Consider the following 18,071-nt stretch of genomic DNA (forward strand, 5'->3'; position numbering starts at 1 on the left):
GGCCAGGGCAGGCTCAGCTTGGACACCAGCAGGAATTCCTTCCTGGAAAGGGCGCTCAGGCCTTGGCAGGGGCTGCCTGGGGAGGTGGTGGAGCCTCCATGGTGCCTGGAGGTGCCCCAGGAAGGCCTGGATGCGGCACTCGGTGCTCTGGGCTGTTGGACAAGGTGGGGTGTCACAGGTTGGACTGGGTGATCCTGGAGGGCTTCTCCTACCCCAATAATTCTGATTCTGTTACTCCTCTTGCTCCTTTCACTGGGGCAGTGCTGGTGTTGTATCTGTGCCAGCTGCTGCTTTCTCACCTGTAATTTTAACTAATGGGGAGCAGTAAAGGGGCTTTAATTTTACAGCTCAGTTTTAAATCGACTAATTTCCTGGGAAATGCCATTTCATGGTTTGGGAATTGCCATGTGCTTTAAACTCTGCTTGTTAACCTTGCTGAGATGAGAAACTCACCCCTAAGTGCAGAGCTCTGCAGCTGTAGCAGCTAACCAAGAACTGCTTCCACTCTTTCTAAACTACAGATTGTAATTAGTGGAACCGTTTGACTCTGAGCCAGTTTGAACAGCCTGTCTTAATCTAAATAAAACTCAAATGCTTTCAGCAAGTATTGCCTCCCTTTTCCCCTATCAGCCTTTAATAAATAAATTAAATAATGAGATGCAAAAAGCTCAGAATAGTACTGCAGAGCTCTTGGCAGGCAGGAAAGCAGCCATTGCCACGGGTGGGATGAAGGGGACAACCAAGTTGGGTCCCCCAACCTGCCCTTGCTTGTCCCTGTCACACACTACTGTGACAGCTCACCTTCTTCCCAGAGCTCATCTCTCTCCTGAGAGCTGGGCACCACTTTTCCCTCTGCTTTGGCAATCATGTTTCCTTTTTGAGGTTTCAGCTCTGTGTGTTCAGGTGTAACAGGGGTTTACAGTACCTGGGCTATGGGAACCTCACCTGGTCAAGCACTCCTGGTCCAGGCACTTGGGATCCTCAGTGGGGCTCTGTAATTGGATGTGGGAGTTTTAAAATTTCCTAGGAAATTTTGTGCAGACATATTTTAAATTATTTTTGTCATGAAACCATGAATTTTTATTTGTACATTTGCATAGATAATTTTAGCATAAGAACAAAATGGTTCCTGAAAGCTGTTGTCCAGTGCCTGGTACCTTTGGATTTTTCATATGTCTAAGAGAAATTTATCTCTTTGATTGCTTCACTTCTTGTGCTATAAATTACCTCTGACAGATTAATTTGAAGCACAGGAGATGAGAGGAAGTACTGACCTTATGATGCATTGATGCATCTGTGGTTAGGTCTAAGAAACATTCAGCTTTTTTCCTCCTTTGACCTGAAGTTTGGTATTTATTGTGTTAAATATCTGTAATGAGGGCTGACACCAAGATTGCCCTTGGTGTTGTACCTCTGCTACACGTGTGTGTGTGTGTGTGTTCCTCAGCCCCACAGCAGGGCAAAGAGTTGCTTTGGGCCTGGAACAAAGATATATCCAAGAGGAAAAGAGCCTGGTGGATACCCAGGTCATATCAGCACCTTGGAATGCTTCTGAGCATGGACAGCAGAGCGGAGTTGGAGCACGCTGCAGGGCAGCACTCCCTCTCTGTGACGTGGCTCATGGGCTCCTGCTCTGCAGGGCTCCACTCAAGTGCTTCTCCAAGTGCTCCATCATAGGGTACAGTGAAGTGGCATTTCTTTGTTTGAGCAACTTTGAGGCAAAAATGAATTTTTCCTTACAGGTTTAAGGGTGTGGACTGGGGGTGGTCAATGTTTCTCTTATAAATAATGTTTTAAGGCATCTTGGTTGTGAATAGAGATAATGAAGTGAAAATGTAGGAAGCTAAATGGGAAAGTGGAATGAGGTAAAACCTTTTCCTTTCCTATTTTTCTTAATAAACTAAGGCAAGCACAGCAGTATTTTGTGCACAATTCCTTGTTAGTGCAAACAGACTTTTAGAATCATGGAATAGCTTGGGTTGGAAGGTACCTGAAAGTCCCTTGCATATTATTCCATTCCACTGCCATTAGTGGGAACTCCTTCCACTGTCCCAGGCTGCTCCAAGCCCCATCTAGCCTGGCCTTGGACACTGCCAGGGATCTAGGGGCAGCCCCTGCTTCTCTGGGCAACCTGTGCCAGGGCCTCATCTCTCCTGTAGAGAATAATTTCTTCATAATCTAATTTAAACCCTCCTTCATCTTAGTGCCATTTCCTATGGACATTGCCAGAGTGAGGAAAGATTGGTGGTGACTGAATCCTAAATAAGAAGTTGGGACTTTGTTTAGAGTTGTTTAGTAGAGAGGTGGCCTGTGAGTCATGTTCAGCTTGGTGAAGTGAGGGGTTATTTCAAAACTTTGCATAACTAGTGTTGAGCCACTGTCTTTGTTTTTGTTGTCGCAAATCTGTTGCGAGCAGATGGAATTTCATTTTTTCCCTGCTACTGTCCCAGAATAACTCCTTTCAAAGTCATTTTGGAGGCAATAGGAGAGGTGCATATGGCTGGGCTAGGGATGCAAGCAATGATTTTTACAGCTACACCTTTCCTCAGGGAGTTCTCTGCTGGCTGGGTCGGATGTCCACAATTGTGGTATTTTTTGATTGGCCTATTTGTCTGTTGCATTTGTTGTTTTGTGTTCTTGATTTTTTTCAAGGAAGGGTTTCTTTGTAGGGATTATCCAGAGATCTGCATGTCAGACACTGCCTTACTAGAAGCGAAGATAATGCCCTCATCTTTCCCCCACCATGCAGGAACATCTGTCTCTGCAGCTGAGGAGTCGGGAGGCTGCAGTGTGACCTTCCCTGAACCAAGAGTGATTCACAGACAAACACTCCAGAGCTACTTATCCTAGAAAGAAATGCTAACAGGGCTTGGATTATGAAGATACTGTAGTGAGACTGTTGCTAAGGCAGCATTGACACAAACCACAAATTCTGTGTAATGTGTCAATGAGTGCATTGTTTCTATATTTTCAAAGTTTGTTCCAAAAATAAAATGCTTGCGTATCGTCTTTGCTAGATTAAAGTGTGTTTAAAAAGTCATAGAATCACAGGATGTTTTAGGTTGGAAAAGTCCTTATAAAAGCCCATCCCATTCCACCCCTGCCATGGGCAGGGACACCACCTGCTATCCCAGGTTGCTCCCAGCCCCATCCAGCCTGGCCTTGGGCACTGCCCCAGCTGCTCTGGGCACCCTGTGCCAGGGCCTGCCCACCCTGCCAGGGAACAATTCCTCATTCCAAATATCCCATCCAGGCCTGCCCTCTGGCAGTGGGAGCCATTCCCTGGCTCCTGTCCCTGCAGGCCTTGTCCCCAGTCCCTCTGCAGCTCTCCTGGAGCCCCTCCAGGCCCTGCCAGGGGCTCTGAGCTCTGCCTGGAGCCTTCCCTTCTCCAGGAGAACATTTCCAGCTCTCCCAGCCTGTTTTATTTTGCAGAAGGATTTATTATTTTCCAAAACCAACTTTTTTTGCTGTTTCTTCTGCCCTGCTAAGGAATGAAGACTTGGTGTTTTAATAGCCAAGAATATCTGTTGGTGGGTTAGGAAATACCTGATCTGGATTGTAAAATTTATTGTGCAGATGCATTTAATAAAGGCATAGCAGTCTGTAGTGCCTAAACCCACCCATTCTCTAAGGGATTTAGACTAGTCCCAGTGAGGCTGACAAACATACTCTGGCATATGAAATTCCCTCCAGCTTCTCACCTCCTGGGGTCTGGAGCTGTTGAGTTACTGGATGACTTTCACATTTGGTTTATTTGCTCAGGCTCTTAAATAAACACTGGGATGGTTTGAGCACCATGAGTTTATTTAATTCTTTCCAGGAGCTGGTGGAAAAGCTTAGGCTGGCTGGTGGAGTAATTTGTGTGGTTAAAGTGACCTGTGCCAGCAGTAGGAAGTTTTCATTGAAGGGCTTAAGATGATTTAATCAAAGCTACATGAAGTCTGGCCTTTTCTCTCTGTGTTAAGCCAGGATTTTGGGTGCATGTTTGAGTATAGAGTGCTGCAGGTGACTTCCCGTCCCATAGGTGAGTGAGAACATGCTGCTGGACAAGTGCTTGGTATTCACATTTTTCTGATGTCTATATAGTCCTGCTTAAATTCAAGTAATCTGAATTATTCTTTATTTTTGAGTTTTGTTCTACTTAACGAAGGGGAGCTTCTCAAGGAAGCCAACTGTGTACACCTGTCTTCATTAGAGACTCCAAGTGTTTGGTATTTAGCTCCTTTTTTTTCTATGTTGTGTGAAATTGCTTACATTAATACGAGTAGTTTGGGGAAAATGCCACTTGTGCTTTTCTGCAAGGGGTTGCAAATCATCATTCTTTTTCTTACTGTGATAATGAATTTAGCACAACAATCTGTGGGAGTGAGAAACAGCTGGCTTGAACTGGGAAGGGAAAGGGAGAAGAACTGATGAAGTGTTTGTGGAAGTGTTTACAATTCTGTACCATTATGTATGTGGAAATGAGAAGTTCCTGTAAAACTAAGAATTAGGAGACAGCTTTTTTGTTCCTGTCTTTCTTTCTCCTGGATATTGGCAAACGTGAGTGTTGCTTTTTTGTGTTGTGAAGTTGGGAACTTATTTCCAATTGCTTCTGCAGGTGCATAAAGATAGAATCCTGGAATGATTTGGGTTAAAGGGACCTTAAAGTCATCTAGTTCCAAACCCCCTGCCATGGGCAGGGACCCTGTTCACTGTCCCAGGGTGCTCCAAGCCCCATCCAGTCTGGCCTTGGGCACTGCCAGGGATCCAGGGGCAGCCACAGCTGCTCTGGGCACCCTGTGCCAGGGCCTGCCCACCCTGCCAGGGAACAATTCCCCATTCCCAATATCCCATCCAGCCCTGCCCTCTGGCAGTGGGAGCCATTCCCTGGCTCCTGTCCCTGCAGGCCTTGTCCCCAGTCCCTCTGCAGCTCTCCTGGAGCCCCTGCAGGCCCTGCCAGGGGCTCTGAGCTCTGCCTGGAGCCTTCCCTTCTCCAGGGGAACATTCCCAGCCCTGCCAGCCTGGCTCCAGAGCAGAGGGGCTCCAGCCCTGCAGCAGCTCCGGGGCCTCCTCTGGGCTCTCTGCAGCAGCTCCACGTCCTCCTGCTGTTGGCCCCAGGGCTGGGGCAGCTCTGCAGGTGGGCTCTCACCTGAGGGAGGGGCACAGGGACACAATTCCCACCTTGCCTTTGCCATCAGCCCAGGCATGGGGGGGCTCTGGGCTGGGTCGTGTCCAGCTCTCACCCAGCAGCACCCCCAGGTCCTTCTCCCCAGGGCTGCTCTCCAGCCCTTCCCCACCCATCCTGTGCTTGTGCTCTGCCTTGCTCCAGCCCCATGCAGGACCTTGCCCTTGGCCGTGTTGGACCTCATGAGTTTGCACTGTCCCAGCTCTCCAGCCTGTCCAGGTCCCAGCAGGTGCCATTCCATCTCTCAGGTGTGTCACCCTCCTGCTTGAGGGCCTGTCCTAAACCCCCCAGGTGGGTGTGCTGAGGGACTGGTATAATAGAGAGGGCATGTGGATCAAGGGATTTTGTCTGGGAGCAGTTTCACTGAAATGAAGTGGAAAACAGAATAAATAGATTTTAGGAGATTGGAGTGATAAATTGTTCATTTATTTTATTATAGGTGCTCTGTGAACTTCTTCTCCCCTCAATGAAAGTCTTCTCTGCCCCCTCCTTCAAGACAAATATTTACATGCCTTTCATTCTTTACAGTAATACAAGTGAGGAGAAGGACATTTGTGGGACAGGTAGAATATCCTTGTATCATATAAACATACAGACTTTTTTTTCTGAGGGACCACACTTCCCTTGTTTGCTCAGGTTTAATATTTTATGCTTAAAAGGCTCCTTTTCTGTTGTATTATTTTTACTACTTGTGGCATCTTAGAGAACATCTTCCTTATTAGTTAATCAACATGTCATTAAATTATGATATTGGCTGAGAATTTGTTTCATTAATGAATACAGTATTTTCATTATCAATTTCCTGATCTTTGCATGTTCTTATGTTGTTTTTTCAGCCAATGTGCTTCTTTAAAAAGTCAAGAGGATTTGTCATTCTACAGGTTCACAAATGTCCCTCTGGATTTCAGGATGTACTGTGACTATTTCAGTGATCTATTTTTGAGGATCTGTGTTAAAACCTGGTTTTGAGGCCCAAACCAAACAGAAGTTAACAGCAATCTTTTTCCTAACTACTTTTATTTTTTTAGGGCTCAGTTCTCCCAGCAGGTAACACTGCTTCTTAGTAGCTTAAAATTTTTGAATGTCAGGAAGGAAATAAAAGGAATTATTTCTATCCCTGTTAGGAAAGTGGGTCAGACTGTGATGTTTATTTATAGATTGTCTCAATATTTTCACTTCTGTTGCAAGATTGACTGCTGTTTGGCTTGTGCTTTTCTGTAAGTGCGACTACCCAGTTCTGAACTCTGCGTTTGGCCTAAAAATCAGCAGTGATGGAGGGTGGCAAGTTTGGAGCTAAATCAGAGTCTAAATGGACTTACTGAGAGTTCAATGGATTATTTTGGGGTTTAGTGTTTAGGAAGAATAAGGCAGCAGTTTCATATACAGCACTGGAAAACAGAAGGGATTGCTGCTACTCCTTTTACATTTCTCAGAAACTTGCTTTTGTCTGAGGAAGTGCAGCAGGACGATGGCCTTCTGCTCCACAGGGATGGCCTGAAACTGCACTTGCTCTGGTTCCTACTGGCCTGAAGGTTAAGTCAGCTGCTTAACCTCTTTTTGTTCACAGTACAGCACATGTTCTGCCAATGAATGCTTTTCCTGGTCTTAAATGTAGGCCTGACAACTTGAAAGCTTATCAAAGTGAAGGGCTCTCCAGCTGGAGGAGAAGATTGATGTCTGTCAATTCTGAGCATGTGGGCTTTAAAGAGTTTGAATTATGAAGCTTTATTTACAAGGGTCACAGATGTGCTGTACTGCAGCTTACAGTACAGCACACCTGTACAGGTGCTTGAGATCCATTGAATAATTGAATATTTCTAATTTTGGGAAAGGGATAAAAATTCATCTTACAGACCCTGTGTGCATGAGCCTTTGATGATTCTCTTTGACCATTGCAATAATGTGGCTTCTTTGTCCTTTTGTCTGGCAGGCGGTCAAGTTTTGCGGTAAGACACTTGCAAGGGCTCCTGCCCCAAGGTTTTAGGGAGTCATGTGCCAGGGAAAGAGAGGGATTGATATTTAGGTACACAGTTTGTGCTAATTGGGAGTGGGGTGAGCCCTATCCCCAATGGGTGCAGCTGTGAGAAGCAGGTGAGCAGCACTGACAGCACTGAGCCATGGGGTGCCCAGGTGAGCCATGGGGTGCCCAGGTGAGCAGCACTGACAGCACTGAGCCATGGGGTGCCCAGGTGAGCCATGGGGTGCCCAGGTGAGCAGCACTGACAGCACTGAGCCATGGGGTGCCCAGGTGAGCAGCACTGAGCCATGGGGTGCCCAGGTGTGCTGGACAGCCACAGAGGGAGCAGAGGGCACACAGGTGTGATGTGTGAGCATGAGGGGATGAAAGGCTGGGCTGGAGAACCAAAAGGGCAGATACCTGAAGCCTTCTGAAGTGTCATGGTGTTACTGTGTACGGGGTGAAGCTTTCTGATGTGGTATGGTGATACTCTGTGTATTATGGCTGTCTCATCTGCACTATGCTGTGACATTGATATGTTCTTTTCCTGCTATAGTGAGATGGTTTATGATGTGTGAGATGCATTTGCTTCCATTGTGCTCTGTTGTCTCCTCCTGCCTGGTGTAAGACAACTCCCTACCACAAACCCCAGGAGCATTTTGGGACCATCAGGGAAGGATGAGACTCCCATTTTTCTGGGCATTACAGACACTTTCAGCTAAATTATCCTTATTTCTAAGAACTAGGCCAAGATCCAGTAAGTGGATTTGGGAACAGATGGGGAAAGCAGAATGCAACTGTTGGGCTAGATTAGTAGACAGCTGTTGCAGTGTCCACCATCAGCGTGGCTGGTGCCTCAGGTACAAGTGGTGGGTATGGATGGCCTTCAAGGGGACCTCATGAATTGGCCTTTTGTCATGGTAATATTTCTGCATAAAATACAGGCACTGGGGAAGGTGTTCAAAGAAATCAGAGCGCCAAGACTGGAGTTCTTGCAGTGTGAAAGCAGAGATCAAAGATAATATAGAGATAATAGAACAATGGCACAGAAAAATGTGCTGGCAAACAGCACAAAACGTGCTGCTTGTGTGAAGAATGTATTCCTTCAGTGTAATAATAATAATAATAATAATAATAATAATAATAATAATAATATCTTTTATTCTTTGTTTTACCTGGTAAGTTTGAATGAGGGAAAAATCTGTAATAAAGGTACACAGTAATGTTGACATTTGCAGTGCAGCTTGGCTGGTTGGTTCAGCAGACATGAAGCTGTGGTTATACAGTGAATAAATGCTGCTCTGTGGTCTCTGAGATGAAGCTGGGAATAAAGAAATAGGAGAATATGAAAGGACCTGAATTTGGGATATTTTCAGTTTGAATGTAAAACTTAGAGGCACAAAGAAGAGTGGAGCTCCAGCGTGTTTCTGGTGTGACAAACACAGTAGGAGCACAAGGCAGCCTCTATAAATGATGGTTTTGAAGCAGTGGGGAAGTGCTGGTGTTGTTTGGGATCCAGCACAGTTCTGTGGTTTGGTTTTGGTTTTTTTTTTTTTTTTTTCCAATGCTTCTGATGTGGTGAAATGGAGTTGGAGGTGGCAAATCAGCTTTTCCTTCATCGTTTCTGTTGTCTTAGTCTTGAGGTGAGGTAATTTGAATGATTGTTACAATTAAAATTGTTTTAAGAAATTATTTATTTAGGATAAAAATCTTTACTGTAAGGAAAATCTTTACTGTGAGGGTGGGCAGGCCCTGGCACAGGTGCCCAGAGCAGCTGTGGCTGCCCCTGGATCCCTGGCAGTGTCCCAGGCCAGGTTGGACACTGGGGCTTGGAGCACCCTGGGACAGTGGAAGAGGGGTGGAATGAGATGAACTTTAAGGTTTGTCCCAACCTAAAATATTTGGTTTTCCATGATTATGCTACAGCAGTGACTTTCACATGAGTTTGCTCATCTTTAGGACTGTAATCTCAGGAGACTGTGTATGTGGAAGAGAGAGGAGGAGAGAATTCTCTGAGCACCTGGAGTAGTTGATTGTCTTTGTTTGGTTTTTTGTTTGGTTTTTAATTATTTGGTTGGGGTTTTTATTAGTGAAAAGGCTGTGAAACTTCTCCAGACACAAGATGCTGATGAGTCTTCACTGTCAGTGTCGCTACAGTCTAACTGAAAGTAATACAAACCCATTTTGAGATCCAGTGATGACACTTGGAGGTTAAATTTTAATGTGTTTTATAAACCAAACCAGCTTGCTTACCTTTTCTGGAGAGTAGTGAAGGAAGGCCAAACTGCATTTTTTCTTTATTAATACTTCTGATGAAAATAAATATATTCAAAACCCTGTTGCCAGTATATAATGTACCTTTAATGTCACAATGCTTTGAAGTAAGTGCTGCAAAGTTATTTAATCCTAAATCCTAAGGTACTTCTTGTGAGTTTTTATACTCACTAGCAACTGCCTTGCTTTAGATTTACTAGATAGAAATTAGTCAACAGCTTTGAGGCTTTGCGTTGTTGCACAGTTCCTGCCCACAGAGGAATTTTTTCAGTGCATACTAATTTGTATTTGAAAAATATATGCTGCTACTATTACTCACGTTAATATTAAAGAACCTTCGGATTTTTCTGGTGATTTCCAATATCAGATCTGGCTGTTTACCCAGGAGATACCATTGCTTGCTGCCTGATTTTCTTGTGTTGGTTTTCTGCTTTTCAGGGGCTCCCAGAATGAGTGGAGAGCAATTAAATGTGCAGAATACTTTTGCATAAAGTATTTCTTTTTGAAGTTCTTTCTTGTTAAATCTTCCTCCTTGTCATTGCTTCCCTTTTGCTTTTTCCTTAAAAAAAGCTGGAATAGGCAGCACTCAAGGCTGGAGCTCTTTGAATATGTGTGCTGAAGGTTCTTCTCCCTTACTCTCTACTTTCACTTGGGTTCATATATATGGCAGTCTACTTGGAAATCAGTGAAAAATTTAGTGTACACAGCACTGTTGTGAAGAGTGAAGTTTGAAACAAGCCTTAAGCGTTGTGTGTATATGAATGTACACATATGTATTTATGCAGTACAGTTATGTATGGTTTTAATCTGAGTTTTGTGAATAGATCCTTGCATCTTCGCAGTTGTTTTTTCTACCCTGGAGGTTTTAAAGTTGATGTTGTAGTTTAGAGCCTTGTAAGTATTGTAGTACAGGACCTGACTGTTTTCCTAGGGTGTAGCAGCTGCTCCTTGCAGAGCAGGAGATGTAATATTCAGCTACAGGGAAGCACTTCCTGTGTGGCAGCCAGACCTTTCACCAAGTTATCAAAGACAAGTGGTGTTTGATTGCTTTCCATATTTTCTGGTGTCTGATTTCTGCATCTGAGTCATAAAATTGCCTTAGAATCACAGGATTGTTGGGGTAGGAAAAGCCCTCTAAGGCCAGTTGTTCCCCAGCACAGCCAAGGCCACCACTGCCCCTTGTCCCCAGGTGCCACATCCACAGGGCTGTGAAATCCCCCCAGAGATGGGGACTGCGCCCCTGCCCTGGGCAGCTGTGCCAGGGCTGGGCAGCCCTTTCCATGAGCAATTTCCCCACTGCCCACCCAGACCCTCCCCTGAGGCCGTTCCCTCTGCTCCTGTCCCTGTTCCCTGGAGCAGAGCCCGACCCCCTGGCTGTGCCCTCCTGGCAGGAGCTGTGCAGAGCCACAAGGGCCCCCTGAGCCTCCTTTGCTCCAGGCTGAGCCCCTGCCCAGCTCCCTCAGGGATTGTGCAGCCCCTGCCCAGCTCCCTCAGGGATTGTGCAGCCCCTGCCCAGCTCCCTCAGGGATTGTGCAGCCCCTGCCCAGCTCCCTCAGGGATTGTGCAGCCCCTGCCCAGCTCCCTCAGGGATTGTGCAGCCCCTGCCCAGCTCCCTCAGGGATTGTGCAGCCCCTGCCCAGCTCCCTCAGGGATTGTGCAGCCCCTTCCCAGCTCCCTCAGGGATTGTGCAGCCCCTTCCCAGCTCCCTCAGGAATTCTGCAGCCCCTTCCCAGCTCCCTCAGGGATTGTGCAGCCCCTTCCCAGCTCCCTCAGGGATTCTGCAGCCCCTGCCCAGCTCTGTTCCTGCCCTGGCCACGCTCCAGCCCCTCCAGAGCTGCCCCAGAGGTGGCAGCCCACCCAGAGGTGCCCCAGCAGTGCCAGTACAGTGACACTGTGGCTCTGCCCTGGCCGTGCTGCTGCCGCAGAGCTGGCACAGCCCAGGGGCCCCCAGTGGCCTCTTGCCCAGCTGGGCTCGTGCCCAGCCGCTGTCACAGCAGCCCCAGGGCCTTTCCCAGCCCTCTGGCCCAGCCTGGAGCTGCAGGGCTTGCTGTGAGCCAGCGGCAGGGCCTAACCCTCACCCCACATCACAAACATGGCCAAAGCTTTCTGGGCCCAGAGGCCTTGGAGCCTGGTTGTGATGGTGACACAGGCTACGTGGGGTAGGAGCCTTCTATGAGAGCGGCCTGATGCATGTCAGGGGAGCTTCCCACCTCCAAGTCCCTCATTCCTCCGGTGTTCTTCCTTCTGGAGTTTCTCCCGTGCTCCCTTCCCAAGGCTTTGCTCGCAGACCGAGCCAGAGGCCTGTGGGACATGTGGGACCTGTGCCAGCCATCCCAACCCCAGCCCCGTGTCTCTGTGGCACAGGCAGCACGGAGCATGGGGAACAGGGCCTGTTTGCTTTGAACTGCAGCCTGGAGATCAGTTCATCTTTCTGTCTTGAATGGAAAGATGAGATTCTAATTTCAGTTTGCTTTTGTGTTGAAGATTTATTTCTGTCTGGGAGAGTGCTTATAGAAGAACATGGATGCTACTGCCTGCTCTAGCCTGGCAGTGCAGGCTATTTATTTTCCTTTCAGACATGTCAACTCTGATTGATTATAGATTTTAATAGATTTTTATTAATGGATTTTAATAATAGATTATAGATTTTTAATATCCCTCATTCGTCCATAATGACAGGAAGTTTAGTAAGCAGTCTGAGAAACTTACAGATAATAGGGGATCAAAGAAGTTTGACTTATATTTTTAAAACTAAGTCCAGTGTTTTGCTGAAAGTTCATTGAATTACATGGCTGTTGAGATGCCCTCTTTTTTTCTCTCCTGAGATACGACATGCCTGGGGTAGTACTAACAGGATTATTTTATTTTATTTTTTATATCACTCTTGGTAGCATTTCTGTGGTGAATGAATTAGTAATTGCTTCCAGATAAAATTGTTGCAGGATTTCTATGAGCAGAGGTTCCCTGAGAGCTTGCCACATGGCATGAGATTGTTTATAGCTTGAGAGACTTCCTCAGGTTTTCAGAATCTCTGCTCTTGGATGCAGGCAAAGTTCTATCAGTGTTAATACTGTTTGATTCATGGCTTTTACATGGATATTATATTCAGAATGATGATTTTTTTAGACAAAAAGACTAGATGTTACTGCCTCCAGCTTGGAAGTTTCATTTGGTTTTGTGAATTCCTGGCTGGTGGATAAGTAGTTTGAATTTTCTAAGATGTTGAAATTTTAAAAGAAATATAAATCACAGAATCATGGAATGGTTTGTGTTGGAAGGGACCATAACGCCCACCCAGTGCCACCCCTGCCATGGCAGGGACACCTCCCACTGTCCCAGGCTGATCCCAGCCCCAGTGTCCAGTCTGGCCTTGGGCACTGCCAGGGATCCAGGGGCAGCCACAGCTGCTCTGGGCACCTGTGCCAGGGCCTGCCCACCCTGCCAGGGAACAATTCCTTCCCAATATCCAGCCTAAATCTATACCTTCTGTATGTGTATTTTTTTAAAATCTAATCTCGGTTTACACTGACATCTGTGTCTCCATAGAGGGCCCAGATGCTTTTTGTGCTTCCAAAAATCTGAGCTTTTTCTTCACTTGCTTGAATGTCCATTTTCTGCAGAACTTCAGTGATTGGCTTTTTAAAATCTTCAGCTCAATTTCTCAGGTTGAAAAGTACTGTAATAAATTCATTTAGAGACAGAGGAAGGTGGTTTTCAAAAACCTGTGAGTTTTGCCTTTTTAATTTGAATCAGAGATCAACCTTAAAAATGCTTGATGGAAAAGAATATGGAAAATAATTTTTGACTCAGCCCACATTTTTAAATGTGTTAAAAAGTGAGATGTTAGCATTAACAGATCACTGGGGAAAGGCACAGAAAAGGTTCCACGATACCGGTTTGAGGAATTTCTAGTCTTGCTTTCCTCTCTTTTTGCCAAGTTTAAATTTAGAGTGTTTTTGTTTTAGAGCTGTGTTGTAAGTAGGACAGTTGAATTTTGCCAGAGGGCTGTGATTTGCTCCAGCAGTGTGCCGACCATGGAGTTTATAACTGGCCTAGGAAGGAATCCTGGTTTGGGTGCCAGTGTGTGCTCTACCAGAACGTGGTGTTTGGGCACTTTCAGGTGCTGCTGCCTTCTGCTGCCATGCTTCCCTGTCATTTATTTTCAGAAGTTTCTGCAATACTCATCTGGAATATTTTGACTAATTCATGTGAGACAGGAATGCATATCCCAATGGTTTTCTTTCGCTGGAGTAGAATTTGCACTGTGCAGCATTTGCAGATGTTGATAACAGTACAGAATCACAGAATGGTTGGGGTGGAAGGGACCTTAAAGCCCATCTCATTCCACCCCATCCACGGGCAAGGGCACCTTCCACTATCCCAGGGTGCTCCAAGCCCAGTCCAGCCTGGGATCCAGGGGCTTGGGGGATCCAACTCTCAATCCAATTCTCCATCTAGGAGCTTGTCAAGGAGTTTGTGGAGAGTCAAATACAGAATGAGTGAGAGGTTGCACCATGGCCTTCATCTGAACCACGTGCAATAGTACAGTTTGTCTAAATAAATAGTTCAGGAATAATTTTAGCTTCTGTTGGGGAATTCCTTGTGCTGGTTAGGTGGTATATCCATACATACAAGTTTGGAACCATGGCATCAATATGATAGAGAAACCATTACTCTTGAAGTGAAACAATCATCAGAAGGCCTGCACAGAGTTCAACAGGAGACTCCCAGCTGGGTTTTGTCGTGCTGTAGTTGGTTTGTTTATGGTGGCTCTTAAGTAGATAATAATCTAATGATGGATCTTCAGAATTTAGAGAATCCTTTCTGAATGTTTAAAACCACTGGACACTAATGTTTGTCTTTGTGTTTTTGTTTGCAGACTCACTGAACCTTCAGGGTATGTCACAGATGGGCCTGGAAATTACAAATACAAGACAAAATGCACCTGGCTCATTGAAGGAAGGTGAGTGTTGGAAGCAGCTTGGAATTTTGTATTGCTTATTGGCACTTCTAGGTGAGTTTTATCTGCCCTGAATATTGTTAAGTCTCACGATTCTTTCTGGCTATTCTAAAAGCTAAATTGGGCAACACTTAATTGGTCTTGGTAAATAAATTTTTGTGTAACTGAGCCCTCCAAACTGACTTCTGTTTAAGAGGTTTGTGTTGAAACAGCATGTGGTGAACAAAAATCAGTGCACTTCTGTAAATAATGAAGGATTATGAATTATTTAACTGACATCATCATGGGCCATTCAGATGATGGGATTCACTGCACATGGGATTTTTCAGTAGGATGAGAAACAAGAGAAAGCTCTGAAAGCTTTTATTCATGAAGAATCAGTTTCTGTAGTGATGAACTTCAGATGTTTCTTTACTCACTGAGCCATGAGGACTTCAGAGGAACCACTGACCTTTTATTGCAAAGGCTTTCTAAAGAAACTGGGAGAAGTCTCTCAGATCTCTCCCCTCACTTTGCTGCCCTTCTTGTATTTGATCCTTATATTGCTTACAGCAATTTCTTGCACAGGTTTTTAGGAGTAGCATATTTAATGTCTGTCCTCTGTCACCTGATTGATGGTACAGCAGTTCAGACCATCTCACTTCTTGAAATATATTTTTGATAGAACCAAGCTGGTACCAGGACTGTAAGATCCATTTGTTTAGTCTCTAAAGCTTTTCCATGGTCAGATATGATGCTATGTGATAACATCTGTATGTTCAGTCACATTCCATGTTGTTCCCTGAGTGTGCAGGTAGAGAGGGCTGTGAATTGGCAGGGGTTGTGTGAGAGTGTGAACTTGCACTGCACACTGCAAGCTGAGGCCTCTTAGCGTCTTGGGGGATCAGAATTTGCTACAGTCCCAGAGGGCACTTTTCCTTAATCTTCTCCCTGTGATTAATGTATCTGTTGCTGACATACAAGTGGAATAAGGCACCCTTAGCAAATCTGCCAGTGGATACCAGGCCATGTGGTGTGGACAAGGTGCTGAAGGGAAGAAATGGCACGAAAGGGGGCCTGGACACACCAGAGACATGGGACTGTGTGAACCTCATGAAGTTACACAAGGCCAAGGGCAAGGTCCTGCACAGGGCTGGAGCAAGGCAAAGCACAACCACAGGATGGGTGGGGAAGGGCTGGAGAGCAGCCCTGGGGAGAAGGACCTGGGGGTGCTGCTGGGTGAGAGCTGGACATGACCCAGCCCAGAGCCCCTGATCCCAGCCCTGGCTGATGGCAAAGGCAAGGTGGGAATTGTGTCCCTGTGCCCCTCCCTCAGGTGAGAGCCCACCTGCAGAGCTGCCCCAGCCCTGGGGCCGACAGCAGGAGGACGTGGAGCTGCTGCAGAGAGCCCAGAGGAGGCCCCGGAGCTGCTGCAGGGCTGGAGCCCCTCTGCTCTGGAGCCAGGCTGGCAGGGCTGGGAATGTTCCCCTGGAGAAGGGAAGGCTCCAGGCAGAGCTCAGAGCCCCTGGCAGGGCCTGCAGGGGCTCCAGGAGAGCTGCAGAGGGACTGGGGACAAGGCCTGCAGGGACAGGAGCCAGGGAATGGCTCCCACTGCCAGAGGGCAGGGCTGGATGGGATATTGGGGATTGGGAATTGTTCCCTGGGAGGGTGTGAGGCCCTGGCACAGGGTGCCCAGAGCAGCTGTGGCTGCCCCTGGATCCCTGGCAGTGCCCAAGGTCAGACTGGATGGAGCTTGGACCAACCTGTCCATGACAGGGGCTGGAACAAGATAGTTGTGAAGGTCCCTTCCAACCCAAACCACTCTATGGTCCTTTGTTCAGGAGGTCTGATGAGTTTGGAGAAATTATTCATTGTATCTGCTTCAGACATTTATTTGAGTTGAGGAAGTTTAATTCCTAAGCTCTAGAACCATGCAGAATGATAAAACTGGGAGGCAACCACTCACTATTAACTTTATAAGGAGCCCAGTTGTTTGAGGTGGTTAAGAGCAAAAGTTGGCTGCTCCAAGTGGCTACTTCTTTTAATTTGTGTAGGTAATAGGAAAACAGCTGCTGACAGTTTGCAATTACAAATAATTTAAAAATGTTTCACAAGAGCATTATTGCTGACGAACCAGCCTCAGCAATGCCAGCATAGCCAGCTTTAACCCTTATAACGTCTGTTTTTAAAAGATATTGTGACTCGTATTTTTATCAGAATAGAAGTGCTTTTTATGAGTCCTCAATTATGTCACCAAAGCTGCTCCTCCAGCCTGTAATTACTACTACTGAGAGGCTTCCTAAGGAACCACCACTTTATGGATTTTGAAGTGAGATTTTTCTTGCTGGAAAGACAGAAATGTTCCTCCCTGTTCCATAGCCAGGCATAGGTTGGAGTCCTTTTCCTGCCTGTGAGTGTTTATACCCTGCTGTCAGGGCATGGTGGTAAACAGAAAAGACATAATCATGCTGATTAAACCAGCTGAAATATGCAGCCCTGTGTTCCTTAGTGTTCTCATTTCATTTCTGCACAGTTCCTGAGTTTTCTTGGCTGGTGTCTGTGCTCTGTTCTTATCCCAGGGGAGTCCTTTTCATTTTTCCCAGGAGAGTGAACGAGGTAGATGATCTCCATGGGTCCTGAGGGACTATGTGATTGTGCAGATGAGGGCTGTCTCCTACCAGTTCTTGGCTGTTGCAAAGAGACTCTTCCTTTTTGTTTGTGGTCTGAACCTTTATTGATTGACAATATTTTTCTGCTCTACAGCTGTCAGGCTATTCAAGTAGAAGCAATTCCCTGTGCCTCCACAGGCTGCTCAGTTCTGAAGTCATAGGTTCTCTTTGTACCTTTTCTTTAGGCAGGGCATTATCCTTGAGTTCCACCTGCTGCTCTTTTCCAAAGACCTAGAGTAGATTGTTGTACCTATCAAAAAACAGTCATTTGCAGAATAACTCCCTAAAGACTCTCCCTTTTGTGGGAAGGAAGGACTATATAGCAAGCTGACATTTAAAAATTTTTTTTGATTAGGATTAACAGGGAGTTCATCTGAATTCAAGGGCAATACTGTTGGGGAGATCCTAGACACTTGTGTCTGTCCTTTCAACAGCTCCAGCTGTGGGTGGGAACAAGCACTGCTGATAGACATTCATTTTCTATTTGTTTCAGGTCTAAGCAGTGTTAGTGCTGTTTGCACCCTCCTGGAGCTGAGCCAGAATTAAATATCTGCTGTGCTTTCTCTGTAATTGTCCTTAGATGTATCTTTTTTATATTGGCATGGAACAAATGGTGTCTTACCATGCTGAAAACCTGGACCTGCCCTAGCCATGTGTGCCGGCCCCCAGGACCCCCATGCCTGGGCTGATGGCAAAGGCAAGGTGGGAATTGTGTCCCTGTGCCCCTCCCTCAGGTGAGAGCCCACCTGCAGAGCTGCCCCAGCCCTGGGGCCAACAGCAGGAGGACGTGGAGCTGCTGCAGAGAGCCCAGAGGAGGCCCCGGAGCTGCTGCAGGGCTGGAGCCCCTCTGCTCTGGGGCCAGGCTGGCAGGGCTGGGAATGTTCCCCTGGAGAAGGGAAGGCTCCAGGCAGAGCTCAGAGCCCCTGGCAGGGCCTGCAGGGGCTCCAGGAGAGCTGCAGAGGGACATTTGTCTTGTTTGAACAGTGGTTGAGGTGACTTGGTTTGTTCAACCTGGAGAACAGGAGACTGAGTGGAAGCCTCATCACAGCCTGCAACTTCCTTCTG

General features: G+C 46.4%; 1 protein-coding gene across 1 annotated transcript in view; it reads left to right on the forward strand.

Moving 5' to 3' along the window:
- ATRN (attractin) overlaps positions 1 to 18,071 on the forward strand; it is a 154,266-nt gene that overhangs the window by 20,323 nt on the left and 115,872 nt on the right. Inside the window, exon 2 of the mRNA XM_063157763.1 lies at positions 14,278 to 14,361. Coding sequence (XP_063013833.1) covers positions 14,278 to 14,361 — 84 coding nt within the window. The remainder of the gene's footprint in view (positions 1 to 14,277; positions 14,362 to 18,071) is intronic.

Source organism: Melospiza melodia, chromosome 5 (assembly GCF_035770615.1).
Source record: "Melospiza melodia melodia isolate bMelMel2 chromosome 5, bMelMel2.pri, whole genome shotgun sequence".
Classification (NCBI taxonomy): domain Eukaryota; kingdom Metazoa; phylum Chordata; class Aves; order Passeriformes; family Passerellidae; genus Melospiza; species Melospiza melodia.